We start from the raw sequence: 15,093 nt of genomic DNA on the forward strand, positions 1-15,093 counted from the left end.
AAGGCAAACACTTTTATTATTTATTTAGAAAATTTATGTGCCACCTCTCCTCCTGTTTAATGGGCAGCTTGCAAGTAGAACAATAAAATAAGGCACTTAAAAACCCTTAACTATTTTTCTTTCTTTAGTTGGAGAAAAAGATAAGCTGTTCTGATTTTTTTAAAGCCATGTAAGACTTTAGAATGGTTGTGGTGGGTTTTCCAGACTGTGTGGCCGTGGTCTGGTGGATCTTGTTCCTAACGTTTCACCTGCATCTGTGGCCGGCATCTTCAGAGGTGTATCACAGAGGGAAGTCTATTACACACTGTGTCTGGCGAGAAGGGAATGTTTTAGTGGGGTATATATTATCACCACTCGGTGACATGACAATTGCTTACTGTGCACTTTAAAAGGCACACATAGCTAGACCAGTATAAACAACAATCCTCGGTGTCGCTGCCCCCCTGATCAGATCGATATTAAACTCTGGTCCCCATTGGCACTATTTCTCGCACAGGACCGACCGAGGGATACCAATTCCCGTTACCATCGCTAGACGGCTGTGTCATCCTCTCCACTGATCTTCATGTTTTCCCCGCCCACCCCAAGTCCTCATTGGTTACGAACTGAGAGCTTTGCGCCGCTATTGGTTAAAATCTGCACGGCCGGCCTCTTACCTTCGCGTCTTTTCTTTCCTGGTTTGTCACCCAGGCCGGGAGTTGTCAGAAGCGCGTGCCCAGGATGTTGTCGCTCCGGGGGCTGCTGCTGCTTCTGCTGGCGGGGGCGACGGCCGCCTTTGGAGTCCCCCCCAGCAACGAGACGGCTCGGGTGGCGCGCTTCGTGGCGCACGCCTGCGACTGGGGCGCGCTGGCCACCCTCTCCACGCAGCCACAGGTGCAGGGGCAGCCCTTCGCCAACGTCTTCTCCATAAGCGACGGGGAGTTATCCAAGGGCACCGGGGTGCCCTACATGTACCTGACCCCCTTGGAAATCTCGGTGAAGGACCTGCAGGTAAGAGGCTGCCTCGGGGCAGCGCCGCATTGCAGCCGGCTCGAGCCTTTACTTGACTCCTGATTTGTATTTCACTCCGATCCATAGGAATGAAATGTACTCTGCACATAATTCAGGAGTCCAGTTGCATTCACTCTGTGTGTTGTAGGGCTCAGCCTTGTCTCTGGAGATACGGGACGAGGCTGTGCTTTGAGTAGAGACTTCCATGAAGTTCTGATAGGAACGGCCACCCAGTGGTTCTTTACGTGGAAAGTGGTTCCTGGCTTCACTAGGCTGCCTTGTTAATTCCCCCACGCAAGGGTGTGCGTCTGTGTTTGTTTGCTTACAGCTGCGTTCTGCTTTTGGACTTCTTGAACTACAACTGTGAAAAAGAAACAGTGTTTTAAAAACAATGACACCTGAAGGGAGCCCGTGGTAGATGGGATGGTTGGGACTGGGAAAGGTTCTTTAAAAAAACCCTTTGGTTTTTAAAAAACTAAAAACTAAACTGAAACAAACTAAAACTAAAAACAAACTGAAACAAAAACAAACATCCCACACATGTATGAGCTGACCTAAACACAACCTGACTGCTCTGAAGCAGTGCTGTCTAGAATTGCCAAATTTTGTGCCTTTGATAGTTATGCAGAAGGGAGATTTTTACTTAGCAGGTGCAACTTTGCAAACTGCATTCAGAGAAAAGGAGCATCAGCTGGAATGCTGTCTTTTGAATATAGAGACAGTCATAAATGGGAATCTGACCATTTTCTTTTGCCCAGGAGGTTCAGAAAGAAAAGGGCAGTGATCTGTGGATAAGATTTCCTTTGTGTTGTTTCCCAAGGGGATGAACAACTAGTTATTTCTGCTGGTTGATGGAATGTGCACGATAACATAATTAAATAGTATTTCAAGCAGTCATCATGCTGTTTTCATGTGGGAAACATGCATATTAGACAGAGAAATTGTGGTGTGACCTTGTGGTGTAGTAGGTAACTAGCTTGCCAGGAGGAATCCAGCATCAAATCCAGAACACCCTTGGCTACTTAAGACTGCCTCCTCTTATATCCTGGCACTGAAAGTCCTATAGTTCTATTACTCACTTTCCCCCTTTCCCCCTCTGTCCTGCTTTATGGGCACCTACAGTCATTACAAATTCACTACCATTTCTCTTCAATAAGGGAAAACATGGCTGCCCATGAGCAGGTTTGGCAGGTGATTAGACAGTGTTTATGAGGTGGGGAGAGTAGCTGTTCAAATCTCTGCCCACTTCTTTGACACATGTGTAGATTACAGTTATCCTTGATTTCCTGCGTTCTTTGGAAGGGCAAGGAAGCAACTCCAAATTAAGGGATTATACTTGCTTCACCACACAACAATTACCAAATCGTGTTACACTATCATTAGACCAGATTGTTTCTATGTAGTGTTCGATGGAAGTGGTGGTTTGAGAAAATACATAAGGAAATATCAGTAACCTTGGTGCGGCTGTATGAAGCAAAATATAAGCACAGTGGCCCTATTAAGATGCAACAGCTGTTTAGGCATGGTTATGCATTATATATGGTTTACAAGTTAAAATACTAAAAGCATGGGTTTCACATGGGTTTTGAAACCTTGATTTACCTTATTCATAATAAAGGGTTGCAGCAAACTGTTGCTAAGGCTGTTTATCAGGGTTGCCCGTCTTCAGGTCTGGAGATCTCCTAGCTACATCCATCAGTTCCCCTGGAAAAAATGGCTGTTTGGGTGGCAGACACTATATATTCCCATATCTCCAGGAATTTCTTAGCTTAGAGTTGGCAACCCTTGCCAGTGTGCATAAGGTTGCAGCAGGGCTAGCTCATGGTATAAGTGTCTGTTTGGGGTGCTAAGAGGGGTGGGAGTTTTTAATAAGTTCCTGCATATTAAATTGGCTTCCTTCTCATTTTAACATCTGCACAATGCCTGCTGTGCTCTGTACCTCATTTAAGCTCATTGATTGAGTGTAATGAGGCCAACCAACTTTTGATTATCATTTGTCATGTTTGAGATCTGTGAGAATTTCTAGCTGTCATAGGAAAACATGGTCTTATATGTTGTCATTTCGTCTCAGTATATTAACATCTCCCAACAGGTAGCTTCCAAGCTACTGGTAGCTCGCTGTCTGTTAAAAAGCTAACTTGTGCATCCCCTAGAAGACCCAGGGGAACATAGCAAAATGATCTGTTCTTTACAAAGCTATTTTTCATAGTATTTTTCTCAGTTCTGCTTGGCTGACAGCTTCATCTCTAGTAGTCTGTCTAGTAGTCCATGTTGTTTTACTAGGACAGAACACAATTTGTTAACAATTTTTCATTACTCAGCAATACTTCTTTTAAAGCAAAGGTTGATGACCGCAAAAATAAATCTAAGTCACAAAAGCAGAACATCCGATCTTGCATTTCAAAATGCTTAGCTGGTCTCCCTTTACAGGAGGGGAAGGAGCATCTCAAAAGTGCTATGGTTTCTTATCAGTTTCAGTATCCTGGACATCTGCCTAGAGTACTATTACGTGACAACATATGCTTGCAGATAAACAGTTGTGCTGCTTCTTGGAATTGACTGTCAGTGCTAAGGGCTGATACTGTTTAAATATGACGTGCAAGTTTCTTTATTTGATGCTTAAATCTTGTGGGTCTGAAATGTTATTTCCCCTCCTGAAATATTAATCTGATGGAATTATCCAGGAGGTCGCTTTTCAAAAAGTTGTATGATTAGATCATAAAACTACTATATGACAAATAAAATGAAAACTTTTTGTTTTAGTGAATAGGGGTAGAATGTGGTAACATTTCAGCATAAGCTGTCAGTGGAATATGGAGGAGAAGAAAAAGATGTTCCTATTCTCATTGCAATCTCTTGCACTGTAGGACATTTTTCCTGTGATTGTCCCTTGGAATTTCTAGGATAAGCAACAGGGTACTGGTGGGAAGGGATAATAGAGGAGAAGGCCTGCTATTCCAACTCCTCATGCAATATTTGTTGCTGGATGTGACATCTGAAGGCACCTTGTAATATGTTAGATATCCTAGATACACTGAAACATAGGTTATGAAACCCACTTTGCTCTTTGTGTTTCAGGTCAATGGAAATGCCTCCTTAACACTCTCCTTGGCACAGACTTCCTATTGCAAGGATAAGCACTATGATCCTCAGAGTCCTCTGTGTGCCCATGTGATCTTCTGTGGAGTAGTTGAGAAGGTAAACTATAACATTTATACACCTCAAGAAAATTATACGCATATGGTCCCAGTAGTTTAGAATGGGCTTCATAACATTGCTTCTGAAAGTAAGAATACTGACTTAACGTTCTTTTCTTGAAATTGCACATTTAACTGTGATAGAATCCCAGTTAATCTACAAATTAGAACCTTGATGCATTGGATGTATACACGGGTAGTAATGGATGTCCCGCTACAGTGGTCAGGAGATTGGGAGTAGCTCTCTTCCCCACTTTCTAACGTGTGAATTTCTGCTGTTGCCCTTGTTGAGTGCACCAGTGGTGATATTGGTTAACCCTAACATCCAGGTTATCCTGACTAAAGAGAAGAAAGCTTCCACCATTGTTCCACTACCAAAGAGATTTCCTGCTGACAATCTTCAGGATTATAGACCAGTGGCACTCACCCCCATCATCATGAAGTGTTTTGAAAAACTGGTCCATAGGCATATTAGTTCTTGCCTTCCAGATACATTTGATAAACATCAGTTCGCATATCGGACTAAGAGATCTACGGAGGACGCCATTGCCATTAGCCTCCACACTGCTTTGACGCATCTGGAACATCAGGGGAATTATGTGCGAATGCTCTTTGCGGACTTTAGTTCCGCATTTAATACAATCTCGCCACAAAGACTGGTGACAAAGACTTGTGGATCTTGGGACTCTCACATTCAATCTAAGGTTTGTGGATTAGGGACTCTCTTGTCTGGACTTTCCCTCTAGAGGGGTTGTAGACTGGGAAATCGGGTTTCCTCAGTTCTTACTCTAAATATGGGAACGCCACAGGGCTGTGTGTTGAGTCCTTTACTGTTCACCCTTTATACATATGACTGTACTCCTGTCTATCATAGTAACACCATTATCAAATTTGCTGATGACACAACAGTGGTGGGGCTCACCTCTGGAGGGGATGAGTCTGCCTATTGGAATGAAGTGGACCGACTGCTCTCATGGTGCAGGGAAAATAACCTGGTTCTTAACACTAACAAGACAAAGGAGCTCATAGTGGATTATAGAAGGAATAGCTCAGAAATTCAGCCCTTGACTATAAATGGAGATCAAGTGGAGCGGGTGGCTAGTTTTAAATTCTCTGGGCTTATGATTAAAGAGGACTTGACCTGGGGCGTACAGACTGCCGCGGTGGTTAAGAAAGCCCAGCAAAGACTGTACTTTCTGAGACTTTTAAGGAAGCAACAACTGGATGAAAAACTTCTGGTGTCCTTTTACCGCGGTGCTATAGAGAGTGTCCTAACCTACTGCATCTGTGTATGGTTCTCCAGTTGCACAGTGGCGAATAGGAAGGCGCTCCAAAGGGTGATCACTACTGCACAAAGGATTATCGGCTGCCCTCTTCCCTCCTTGGAAGAAATCTATAATTCCCGAAGCCTAAATAAAGCCCAAAATATTCTGAGGGACCCGTCTCATCCAGCACACTCTCTTTTTAAACTGTTACCATCTGGCAGACGATACAGGGCCCTCAGAACTAGGACAAAGAGGCTTAGAGACAGCTTCTACTCTAGAGCTGTGGCTATGCTAAACTCCGCTGCTTCATATTGATGTATTGGGGCTGTGTAGGGATGGGTGGAGGAAGGGGAAAGTGAGGATGATGTATGAGTCTGAAATTGTGTGCATCGAGGAATGCTGCTGTTAATTTCGTTGTGCGTGCACAATGACAATAAAATGCTTATGCTTATGCTTAAGAAGAAAAAGGAGGATTTCAAACTATCCTGGTTTCAGTGGGAAATTTATATGAGAGAGTGGAAGGGAACATGATCCAAGCCCGCTTCTGATCTCTTAACCAGATTTGTGGGACCACCATGATTACATGGCACATGTGTTACCCAAAGTGGTGGAAGTCTCTTCCTTTTAGAGTGGGGACTTAGCGAGAGCAGACTCTTGGCTTTGCAGAAGGTCTGCCAAGCTCAACACCTGATTGCCTATTTCTACAGAAGTCAGCTTTTGCAAGAAATTCGCAGGAGAGCTAATAAAGTTTAACATTTTTATTAAGGGGTTATGGGGGTACACAAGCACACAATAATTAAAGCAACAGCACACACACAGCCCTAGCAGTTGTGAGGGGTTAGATCTGGAATAGATGAGGGAATTAGGGAGTGAGGATTATACCGTGTTTCCCCGAATATAAGACAGTGTCTTATATTAATTTTTGCTCCCAAAGATGCGCTATGTCTTATTTTCAGGGGATGTCTTATTTTTCCTTGTTCTGTTCGTCGGGCATGCTTCCAAACAAAAACTTTGCTGTGTCTTACTTTCGGGGGATGCCTTATATTTCGCACTTCAGCAAAACCTCTACTATGTCTTATTTTTAGGGGATGTCTTATATTCGGGGAAACAGGGTAGTCACTTGATCTTGGAGTGGAATGGAAGAACAATGTGTTGTAAAACAGTATCACAGAAAGAGAGGTGTCCAGAGATATTGAACACTGGCTACTTGGGAGAGTGGGCTTCTTATAGAGAAAAGGGGACCCTAAGGGTTATGCAGAATGACCCTTAATCTCCCAGGACAAAGAAGAGTCTTGCCTTTTTGAAAAAAGACAAGAGGCAGACATCAACCTTAATGGTTGAGTCGTTGATCTAATGGATTGAGGCATCAGCTTAAGGTTCCAAGCTCAGGAGTGTCTCCAAGGGGCACTCCAAGTTAGCTGATGAAATTAATGCTGTAAAACAGTGGCAATGTAAATGAGGTGGTCATTAAAGGTATTAGTCAGAGGAAGAAGCATTGGGTTAGTATAATACTGGGCAGGCAAGCACATTAACACACCCATTGTCTTCACAGGGGTGTATGATTCAGGGCTAAAGATGGGAATGCTTTCCAGGGCAAGAGCATTGTGTTCACTTAATCCTGTCAAGAAGGATGTTAGAGAGGCATTATGGAAGGCTGATCTGGAGGGAGACAAGTTCATACGTAGTTCTATTTCCTTGTAGGTACACTGAGCCAATGTAAAGCGTGGGCTGCCCATTTTGGCACTGCATTGCTAGGCATCCCAAGTGTTGGCTGAGATGGGTAGAGTCACCACTGTCTTTGAAACGGTTCCCTTAGCCCACCATAGATCTGTCTGGCAAGACACTGTTTAGCTAGTGATGAAATTATTACTAAAAAAGATATTGACACAGTTTTTATTGCAGCATCCTACAATTTCTTTAGTTCTGGGTTTCGATCTAAAGCAGAGTCATGGTTTTTAAAGATAACAAAGACTTGTGTTTATAGGCTAGGTCACTGAAATGGCCACATCTTTTTATTCTGATTCATATCTGAGGATGGAAGAAACCAGTCCTATTCATTACATTAGAGGAAATTAAACTGGAATGTAGGTAATTACTTGTGCTTTTTAAAGTACTCTGGCAAGTTCTTTTTGAAATAATGGTAATTATGTTTTCTGTTCATTTTGTTTGTTTGTTCAGTTTTTATCCTAGGGAAAGACTGGTGTATAATAGCCTGATCATTCAATTATAATTGGCTGATCAGTAATTGGAGTCCTGGTTACTGTGGTCAAAGTCAGGCTTATTATCTGTTCTACCACACTGGCTCTAGTATTATTTATTTAGTCACATGATTATGATCCCACTTTTCTACCCTTACAAGGGCCACCAAGGTTGCTAGCAATGTAAAATAAATGATAAAATAACATAAAACCATCAACATCAACCCTTCTTCCAAAAATACATAATCAAAACAATTTTTAAATGAGTTAAAATAAAAATATTGGTCAGGAAGGAGGGATCATTGAGGAAATACCAAACCAAAAAAATGTGGTTGCCATAGCTCCTTCAGTATGAAATAAAATTGTTTGTTATTTCCCACCTTTTACCTTGGTGGGAAATAACAAACAAATAAAATGAGATGTGAGTCAGGTGCTTGGAAAGGGGAAATTGGGGAAACTGAAACTTCCGCTGCAAGGAGCGAAGGAGCTGAGGAAGAATAGATTGGAACAATGGTATTTGAATGGCTGACCTCCCACGGTTGCCTTCTGGCATGGTGGTTGGGGGTAGCAATGGGAACAGAATGAGAGAAGGCCAGTGGAGATAGAGGTACTTGATATAAGCAATCCTTGTCTTAGCAGGGGCACTTGAAGCAGGCTCTCCAAAGATGACTTTAATAGGTAGGTAGGTCTGTGTGGGAAAAGGCAGTCTTTGGTATCCTGGCCCTTAGCTGTTCGAGGATAAAATATTGTGGTTAAAGTTTATGCTGTGCTCTGTTGGCTAGGTGACTGGAGCAGAAGAAGAATTTGGAAGGAAGGTACTATTCAACAGACATCCTGAAATGGAAGATTGGCCTGCTGAACATGACTGGTTTGTTGCCAAACTCAACATTGCTAACATTTGGGTCCTGAGCCATTTTGGGGGAATTGAATCTGTGTCCCCTGAAGACTACTTTAAGGCCACCCCTCAGTAAGTATCCAATCTTAATGCACTTTTGGGGAGGATTGGGCTTTTCATTTGTCAATTTCTTGGTTTCATATAACTTCTTAAAGGAGTAATTTTTGGGGTATTCTTGTTAGGAATTGATCTTTCACTTGATCTTTGGGGAAGCTGCCATTACACAAAGGCCTTGATTGTTTAATCTCCAAAAGAGATCTCAGCAGTATTCAGTTCCCTGAGTCTCCCTAGTCTGAAACAGCCTCTGCACATCTTGAAGATTCCAGATTTAGAAAGGGCAGCATCTCCAAACTGTTCCCATTAACAGCCAATAGTTGTTTTACTTGTAGAGGGAAACAATAAAGATGAGAGCTGATAATTCCCAATTACAATAAAATAAAGCACCTTTAATTTGAGGACCTATTTGTTATGTACATGTCTACACCATTTATAGCTTTATCCTTCAGACATTCCAACACATTAACTATTTCTCCAGTATGAACTGAACAAGAATAAAAGTTTTTAGCGTTCTGTCACACTGAAGCTCCACACTATGCAAATATGTTTGTGTTGCTTTTCTTTTCCTTTCCTTTCCCAGCACTAAGTCTATTTTGAGAAGGGCCAGAACTCTGTGTAATACATTAAATAAAACAGACCAAAAATGTATTATAATGAGAGAAGGCAGGATCTCTTTTTGTGTAGTGGTTAAGGTGAAGTATGGTAAAAGTTTATTACTGTGATCCTTTTATCACTAGTAGCCCTCAGTGAACTTCAGAATCTGATGCTGGTCTGGGGGGTGGGTGGGGGTGGGGAAGCCTTCTGGATAAAATGCTGCATGATGCAGGGCTGAAGTGAAGCAAGGGCAACCAAGAGAAGTCAGACCCCCTTCCTTTTGCATGAATGGAAAGGTTGTTCTGCTACACTTCCTCTGCCAAAAGGGATTTCATTTGACTCCCCTCTCTTCATTGCAGACACCCATTCTATTTTCTCCTTAAGGGTCCCCCACCCTCTGTTATGAGGGTGGGGATACCCCTTCAAATATATGTTATTTTTGGTGTGAATGGGGGATCTCAGGACTGCTGGACAGAGGCAGCAGAGAATTGAGTGAATTGTTATGCTAAGTGGAACTAAGGTCATCTTTCCAGTACAATAGACCCCTGATATATTGTGGTGAAGTACTCAGGATATTGACCACAACCCAGTATAAGAGCCCTGCTGGATCAGACTAGTGGTCCATCTGGTCCCGTCTCACACAGTAGCCAACCAGTTCCTAGAGGGCCAGCAACAGGGGCAGAAACAGAGGCCTTCCATGTTGCCTCCTAGCACTGGTATAAAGATTTTTACTGTCTCTGAAGGGGATTCTGCATGGGTCAAAAACAGCGGTGTGAAAATTGTATAAAATGGTTTAAAATGGTGTAAAAAGGTTTACACCGTTTTCACACCATTTCCACATAGCTGTTTTTGGCCCATGCAGAATCCGCCTGAGTGAGGAAGTTTTCTTTATTTACCATGGCTAGTAGCTACTGATGGACCACTCTTTGATGAATCTGTCAGATCTCCCTTTAAAGCCATCTATGCCTGTGGCCATCACTACATCCTCTGATAACAAATCCCACATTTTAATCACTTGTGGTGTAAAATAGTGTTTCCTTTTGTCTGTATTGAATCTACTGCTTATCACCTTCTGTGGATATCCTTGAGTCGAATCATAGAGTTTGAAGAGACCACAAGGGTCATCGAGTCCAACCTCCTGCCATACAGGAACACACAATCAAAGCACTCCCAACAGATGGCAGTCCAGTCTACAAAAAAGGAGACTCCACCACCCTCTAAGGCAGCATATTCCACTGTTGAACAGCCCTTGCCATCAGGAAGTTCTTCCTAATGTTTAGGTTGAATTTCTTATCTGATAGTTTGAATCCATTACTACATATCCTAGTCTCTGGAGCAGTAGAAAACAAACTTGCTCGATCTTCAATGTGACGTCTCTTCAAATATTTAAATGTGACTATCATGTCACCCCTAGAATCAAGGTATGCCCCAGCAAGGTATATCCCCAGCATTCCGAGAGAGACACAGAGAGAGAAAAGCCCCCTTTACTCTTTTTAACTGCTGTAGCAAGCCTGAGCTTGTTCTGCACTTTTGTGTTTTTTACTTTTTCCTTACACGTGCTGGCTATTCGTTTGAATTCCTCTTTGGTGATCTCCCCTTTTCTTGTTCATGTCCCTTTTGAATCGTAGCTCAGTTGGAAATTCATTAGACATCCATCCTGGTTTCTTTAGATACCTTCCGTTTTTCCTCCTCATTGGAACTGTTTGAAATTGTATCTTTGATATTTCACTTTTAAGAAACTCCCATCCATTGGGTACTCCCTTTTCTTTTAGTATTCTTAACCATATGATCACAGCCAGTAGATCTCTAGGTTTACTGAAATCAGCTTTCTTAAAATCTAGAACATATGTCTGACTATGCTTAGCATCCCCCTTATATAACAAACTCTCGGAGAACATGGTCACTCACACCTAGGGATCTGACCCCTTCTATCCCATTAACCAGGTTGTCATTGTTGGTTAGGATCAGATCCCCTTGTTGCCTCTTCCACCTTCTGGACCATGTAATTGTGTGCAAGGGGAATGTGGAATTTGTTGGACCTTATAGTCTTGACTTTCAACAAATATTAGGATAATTAAAATCTCCCACTACTACTCATCGTCCCTTTCAGAAAGTCTGCAGCCCCATCCAAGAGGCTGGGAGTCCGGCCACAGTGCTTCAGCCACACCAGGGCGCTGCTCCCATAGAGGCTTCCCAGCAGCACAGGGAGGCTCAAAAAGCCTCCCTGTCACCAAGAAGCCCCCATTGGACTGAATGGGCTTGCACCATCAGCTGCCAGCATAATGTGGCCAGTGGCCAGGAGGAAGCTGAGTAATGTCGACTCTTCCCCCAGCCTGCCTACACTTCACTGGTGGCAGCAGGGGCCCTGGGATCTGGTGCGGCATCCAACACAATGTACTGCTGCCAGGGAGTGGCATGGCAGCCACATGTTTACAAATCTGCCCCTCTGCCTTGCAGGTGCCCTGGGGAGGGAAAATTCGCTGGCACTGTGCTGCCCCCACAGGTGGATTCCCCCCACCCTTGGTTGGGGCTTTTGGTCATCTGTTCCAGGAAGGCTTCATCTAAGACTGGCCTGGGGATCTGTAATAGACCCCCACAATGACATCACTGTTGCTTCTTTCCCCCTTAATTTTTACCCAGATGCTTTCAACCTGACTTTGAGGATTTAAGTCATGGACCTCCTCACAGGTATAATCATCCCTGGCATATAGTGTTGTTCCGTTTTTCCTGTGTGGTCAATTTCTTTGAAATAGGTTATACCTCTCAGTTATTTGCATTCCAACCATGAGGCTCATCCCACCAGGTTTCAATTATGCCTATTGTATCATTTTTTGCCTCACTGTGTTAAGAGATCAGGTTTGTCATATTTACACTGATGCACTGAACATGGGAAATAGACACGTCTAAGACCATGGCTGCTTATTTGAGTTTTTTCCCCTCCCACTGATGGGTTCTTGAACTATTTGCTCAGTTCTCTCTACAACATTTTGACTACTATGCCCAGCACTTCATGAACCCCTGCCCTCATGAATAGTGTCTCCCTCCCCAACATCGCTGAGTTTAAAGCCCTTCTGATAAGGTTTGTGAGCTCTCTAGCAAAAATGTTTCTGCCAATTGCCATTAGGTGCAATTCATCCCTTGCCAGAAGTCCACCTTCATGAAACAGCAGACCATGATCCAAGAAGTCAACACGTTCCTGGCCACACCATCTGTGAAGCCAGGTGTTCACCTCCACTATTCTTCTCTCCCTCCCTGTGCCATGTCCTTCAGCTTGGAGGAGGGATGGATTTTCACCCCAGGGAGACAGCACACCTCTCAAGACATCCTGACAGGCCTGAAAATCACTGCTTCCATTCCCCTCAGCAGGGGTTATTTTGGAAGATTCTCTCTACCCCATGAAAATTTAAGTACTTTTAGCTTCTTTTCTGCATGGGCCAAATACAGCGCCCTGGGGATGGCAAAAACGCCGTCCCCAGGGAGCTTTTCGCATGGGGGGGCGCAGCTGCTTTGCAGCTGCGCCGCCCTCGCTCCTCCCCAGCGGTGCGAAGCTGCCATTTTCCCACCTCGCTTCCCAAGCGAGGTTTTCGGAAAATGGCGGCTTCCAGCCGCTGCTGAGTGAGCGGAAGCAGCCGGAAGGCACCATCCCTCCCCCCCTTTGCCCGATCGACCTACCTTCTCTGCGACCGTCCGGCGCGTCGCTGAGGCCTGGGGACACGCTCCCCCTGCCCTCTGGCGAAGTCTGGAGCGGTGATGCGGCCAAGCCAGGGGTGGGGGTGGTGGCTGTGTCCCTCTGGTTCCTTGGCGATGCCTCGGACCCGGTTACCGCCAGAAGAAGGTAGGTCGATCGGACAACAGCGCTCCGTGGCACCGTCTTCCCGTTCGTTACCAGGACCGTTCCGCTATCGCAAGATAGAGTTGAAGATTAAGTGTCCATGCGGGGGGGGTTGGAGTCGGTATCACTGCGAAGGCTTTGTTCGGTGTCATGTACGCCAATCTAACCCCCAGCGTGGCCGTCTTGAGGAAAGTCTTGGCCCTGGATTTCCGAGTAAATTTAGGAACAGTCTAAACATTTCCTGTTGCAATGACATAAGTGCTGTCCTTCCCCTTGATTTCAATATAATCCTAAATTCTGGTTTGTATGTGTACAAAATATCTGGTTTGTTGAGAGATATATTGAAATACTAGTACCTGCATGCCAGTTTAATTGTTTTTCTTTTGACTTTTTGTAGTTGAGGAAGATTTTTGGATGAAATGAATGAAGCTTTGCACTTCCAAAACTAGAAGCACTGATGCTGGGAAAGAAAAGACAATTCTGTAGGATGCCAAATCTGGACCATCTTTTCAAGTTCCTGATGACGCTGCCTCTGCTGTGCACACTTTGTGCAACCAAGCTTTTCAGATCTAGAATCTACAGGCGGAGGGAAATCTGATTGGGTGTTCCAAGTATTTAGAGCACTGCAATGTGCATATGGTAGAATAATTCATTTTGCCTTTGCCTCAACAAACTTATGCAAGGGAATATACCAATGACACTACCTCCCTAACTTGGCAATAGAAGTGCAGAAAAATGCAGTAGGAAGAAGTAGGGGCGGAATCAGGAAATCCCAAATTTAATGTGAATTTTTAGTAGCATGGCCTTAGGAACACTTTTCTGGGAGTAAACCCCCTTGAACACAGCTGAGTAGGATTCGGTGTAGACCTGTGTAGGATTATTCTCTACATTTAGCAATAAATGGTGCCTCCTTTAGTGGGCAAAAATGTATATGCACCACCAAACATCTCTATAGCAGAGCTTGAATTTTGTCTAGTTGTCTGCACTAATGAATAATTTGGCGTTGCCATAACTGACCAGCCCCACAGTCTATTTGGAGATGTGCCCTGAGCCTTGATCCAGCTAGGATCATCTTGTGTGTGAACACATACCTCCACCAGCAAAGACAGGCCTGAGTTTGAAAACTAGACTTTGCAGGACAGTGCAGTTTTTGTTTGTGTAAATGTAAGAACTGTCCCAGTGACATGGAAAAAGAGTTGTTTTGGGGCAAAAGGGCCATGTAGATAAGTGTAACTGAACTCACTTCCTGCCTTTGGTTTGCCTTCCCACCGCCCCTTTCTCCAAGCACATCTTGCTTAGTCAAGGTCAACTGTAATCTGAGCGTGACTGAAGAGAAAACAGGAAGTAGCGCCATAGAGATAGCTCTGAGTTCCTCACCCTTGTGTCTTTTTTGTTGTAGACAAACCATCCACACCCTTTTTCTTTCTTCATGGTTTGAGTAAGTTCTGTTTTTATGCACAGCCACTTCTACCACTTTTGTTTGATATGGTATGAAAGAATACCTGCTCAACTGGGGACATATATGCAACTTGCAAATGTATGTAAATTCTGTTGGCTGACTTTCAACATGCTGATATTGAGTCTTGGATCACTGTCATTATAACCATCTGAGTTATCTTCTAGTCTGGCCTTCATCTGTGTTCTGAAGAGAAACTATCCAGTGGTGAAGTAAGATTTGGCAAATGAGGAAAACCTGGCTATGGTCTGTTAATGTTAACCAGAAGTGCCCTCATATGCAATTTTGAAGCAGTCTATGGAACAGCGTTATGAGGAGATTCAACATTAGCCCCAGTTGACTGCAATGCAAATAGCTCACTATACCATAATTGAAACCATGGAGAGAGAACTCATCCATGAAAGAGAGGTTGGAGCCCAGAAAATAATCCCAATCTCCTGTCCTTGTCTGCTTTGATACCAAAGATTTCCCACATTGTAGCTACCTGACAGAAATAAGACTGACAACAATCAACACAACACAAGAAACTGTTGCAAGGGCAATTTCATTCAGAATCCCATCATCAAACTGACACTTTGAAATAAATTTTGTCATATCTTTATTTGTGTA

The 15,093-nt window shown here is 43.7% G+C and overlaps 1 protein-coding gene across 1 annotated transcript; it reads left to right on the forward strand.

Annotated features, from left to right (window-relative positions):
• The first annotated feature begins 689 nt into the window (after positions 1-689).
• Positions 690-15,085, forward strand: CREG1 (cellular repressor of E1A stimulated genes 1). Its single transcript, XM_048495552.1, has 4 exons — positions 690-990; positions 4,069-4,188; positions 8,433-8,617; positions 13,426-15,085. Exons 1-4 carry the CDS (start codon positions 721-723, stop codon positions 13,427-13,429), a joined length of 579 nt encoding a protein of 192 aa, XP_048351509.1. The 5' UTR covers positions 690-720; the 3' UTR covers positions 13,430-15,085.
• The last annotated feature ends 8 nt before the right edge of the window (positions 15,086-15,093 follow it).

This window comes from Sphaerodactylus townsendi, linkage group LG04 (genome assembly GCF_021028975.2).
Source record: "Sphaerodactylus townsendi isolate TG3544 linkage group LG04, MPM_Stown_v2.3, whole genome shotgun sequence".
Classification (NCBI taxonomy): Eukaryota; Metazoa; Chordata; class Lepidosauria; order Squamata; family Sphaerodactylidae; genus Sphaerodactylus; species Sphaerodactylus townsendi.